Source organism: Solanum dulcamara, chromosome 5, assembly GCF_947179165.1.
Source record: "Solanum dulcamara chromosome 5, daSolDulc1.2, whole genome shotgun sequence".
Taxonomy (NCBI): domain Eukaryota; kingdom Viridiplantae; phylum Streptophyta; class Magnoliopsida; order Solanales; family Solanaceae; genus Solanum; species Solanum dulcamara.
This window is the reverse complement of record NC_077241.1, coordinates 74,550,534-74,553,418: the sequence shown is the minus strand read 5'-3', so window position 1 is coordinate 74,553,418 and position 2,885 is coordinate 74,550,534. Positions and strand designations below refer to the sequence as shown.

At 32.5% G+C, this 2,885-nt stretch overlaps 1 protein-coding gene across 1 annotated transcript; it reads left to right on the top strand.

Moving 5' to 3' along the window:
- The first annotated feature begins 1,393 nt into the window (after positions 1-1,393).
- LOC129888503 (ethylene-responsive transcription factor 2-like) lies at positions 1,394-2,635 on the top strand. The gene has a single exon (XM_055963466.1). It carries the CDS (start codon positions 1,655-1,657, stop codon positions 2,342-2,344), a length of 690 nt encoding a protein of 229 aa, XP_055819441.1. The 5' UTR covers positions 1,394-1,654; the 3' UTR covers positions 2,345-2,635.
- Positions 2,636-2,885: the final 250 nt, after the last annotated feature.

Sequence of the window (2,885 nt, the reverse complement as noted above, 5' to 3'; positions counted from 1 at the left end):
ATCTCACTATTCAAGTACACAATCTTATCGTCGACAATTATAGGTGAGGATCACAAACAAATTACGACAAAATAAGAGTTGAAAATTTGGAAAAGTTGTTGCTGAGGATCCAATTTGTAGTAACATTTTTTAAAATTTTTTTAAAAGAAAAAGTAGACAAAAAGTTAAATGGAGAAAATTAAAAAAATGTAGTTTAAGTTGACTATCTGATTTCGTATCTCTTAAGTAAAGTATCCTAAAACAGCGGAAAAAGAAATTAAGTACGTATAATAATTAAAAACAAAATTTTAATTAACAGCCCCTACTTTATAAAATCATTTACTCACATTTGAGGTTTATATTAAACCTATGAACACATGGCATATGGTTCTATACGCATTTTAATCATTTTATCATAATTAATCAATATGTATTCATATATTAATTATCACTTGGTCATAATAAATTTATATAATTTATTTTACTCACATATAAAAATCCAGTGTATAACTTATTAGTTTATACGAACTTAGTAACTTTGGTGTAATCATGTATATATGTTTAAAATCTCTAAGCACGTACAAATGATAGATTTAAAATAGGAACGATCCTAGTGTGTTAATTATGAGTTCATCCAAATTATAGTTTTGATTTAGATTCAGTATGTGTTAAAAACTTATTAAATTAGTATAAATAGATTTCGAACCAATCAATTGAATGAGTTGTGATAGAATTTCGAATCAATTAATCGAATAAGCTGTGATAGAATTTCGAACTTAAATCAATAAAAAGTTCAAATTTTGAATTTAGCTATGATTTTGAAATCTATAAATCAAAAGGCTGTGATAAAATTATGAATTCAAACTGTCAAATTTAATTTGGACTTAACTCACACCTTAAAATACTAACTTAAAAGTGAAAAAGAATTTTTCTAGTCTTATAAGGAGTTCTCGTACTTCACCACTTTAGAATTCATATTTCATCTCATTCATTAATCTACCTCTTCGTCACATCCGGGCAATACAATCATCTAAAGTGTATATTTATGGATTGTGACCCGGAAACCTAAAAAAAAAAAAACAATGAGTAAAAGACTGGGGCGGAGCTAACTTATTGTCAGGGTTCATCTTCGACGAAAAATTATATCATTTATATATATTTAATTTTTATATATATATATAATATGTTGAATTTCCAATTTTTTTCTTCAGATTTCGAATCGTCGTGAAAATTATTGCTCCACTATTCAGTGGCGGAGCCAGAATTTTCAATAAGGGGCATAAAAATTTGAAGAAGTAGACACACGAACTAACCGAAGGTGTTCAATATCTACTAATTGTAGATAAGAAATTATTTTAACTATATATAAATAGTATAAGTTTTTGCTTAAAATGTGGCTCCGCCCCTGCCACTATTGATGAAAGAATTATAGTAAAAGCAAACCTCCAGTAAATTTTCTTCAGGTGAGAAACTTCACGGAAGCTCAATTCCCCCGCAGCAAATTCCAAACTTTCCTTCAACAAATATTATTTTAATCATGAAAATTAGCTCCTTGCATGAACCACTTTTTCTTATAAATACTCCGTTTCACCCCTTTCAGCAAGAATGTTCTTAACTTTCCCTGTTTTCTCTGTTTTTAGTCTCAACAATCTAAAACCATCACCAATAACTAAATATGTTTGGTTATATAGATTTTGAAAATGATTATGCCCTTCTTGAATCAATTAAGCTTCAATTACTTGAAGATTGGGAATGTGAAAATCCTCTAACAAGCTCCGATGATTCAACTTCAATTTATAGCCGAAACAACAGTATTGAGTCCAATACGTTTCCTAATTACTTGTCCAATGAATTTGATTATACAACTGACAAATTTCTTTCCGATTCCCTAAATGATGGCGCTGGATATGGATGGCAGCCTTCGGATCCTACAATCTCAAATGCGAAATCGGAGCCTGAAATTTGGAATTTCGCGGAATATGCGGCGCCGCCGGAGACGGCGGTGGACCCACCGGTAGTGACAGCGCCGCCACAGTCGCTGCGGAAGGCGAGGCACTATAGGGGTGTGAGACAGAGACCGTGGGGAAAATTTGCAGCGGAAATTAGGGATCCGGCGAAAAATGGGCAAAGAGTGTGGCTGGGTACCTATGAGACGGCGGAGGACGCAGCGTTTGCTTATGATAAGGCGGCGTTTCGCATGCGGGGGTCACGTGCAATGCTGAATTTCCCACTGAGGGTTAATTCTGGTGAACCGGAACCCATTCGAGTCGGTTCGAAGAAGTCATCGACGTCGTCGGAATGTTCTTCTTCGTCGTCGGATAATGCGTCGGGGAAGAGGAGGAAGAAGGTCCTTCAAGTGGTATAAAATGGATCGGGTCGGTTTTAATGGGTCGTTTGGTAAATGGTACGAGAAAAACAAAAATAATTCATGAGATTATGCCATGAAATAGAAATGATGGGATTAAGTCATTTTGAGATTAGTTAATATATGCGTCAAATCTAATATATGATAAAATTAATCTCAAAATTATTATCTCTTTTCCGTACTAATCAACACCTAAGAGTTCTAAAAGAACTATAGATAGGCATGTAATCCTTTTTTTTTCTTTTTACGATAGGCCACCTGTTGAATGAATGGATTTTCATTGTAAATTAGTAACCATCATAATAATAATGAGATTTTTCTTTTGTTTTTCTCCAATTAATAATGTAGTTTTCATCGAACATGATTAATTATATTAAGCTAAAGTTACTATCTTTTGTAAGTAATGTTAATATTTTAAACAACGGGTAAATGTTAAAAGTTTTGACAAAGGATTATCCAATTACATTGCTTGATGCAATATACATCCGTCTAATTTTAAAATGAGTCTTTTACTTCTAAAGACTTGTCAATATAAAATCAC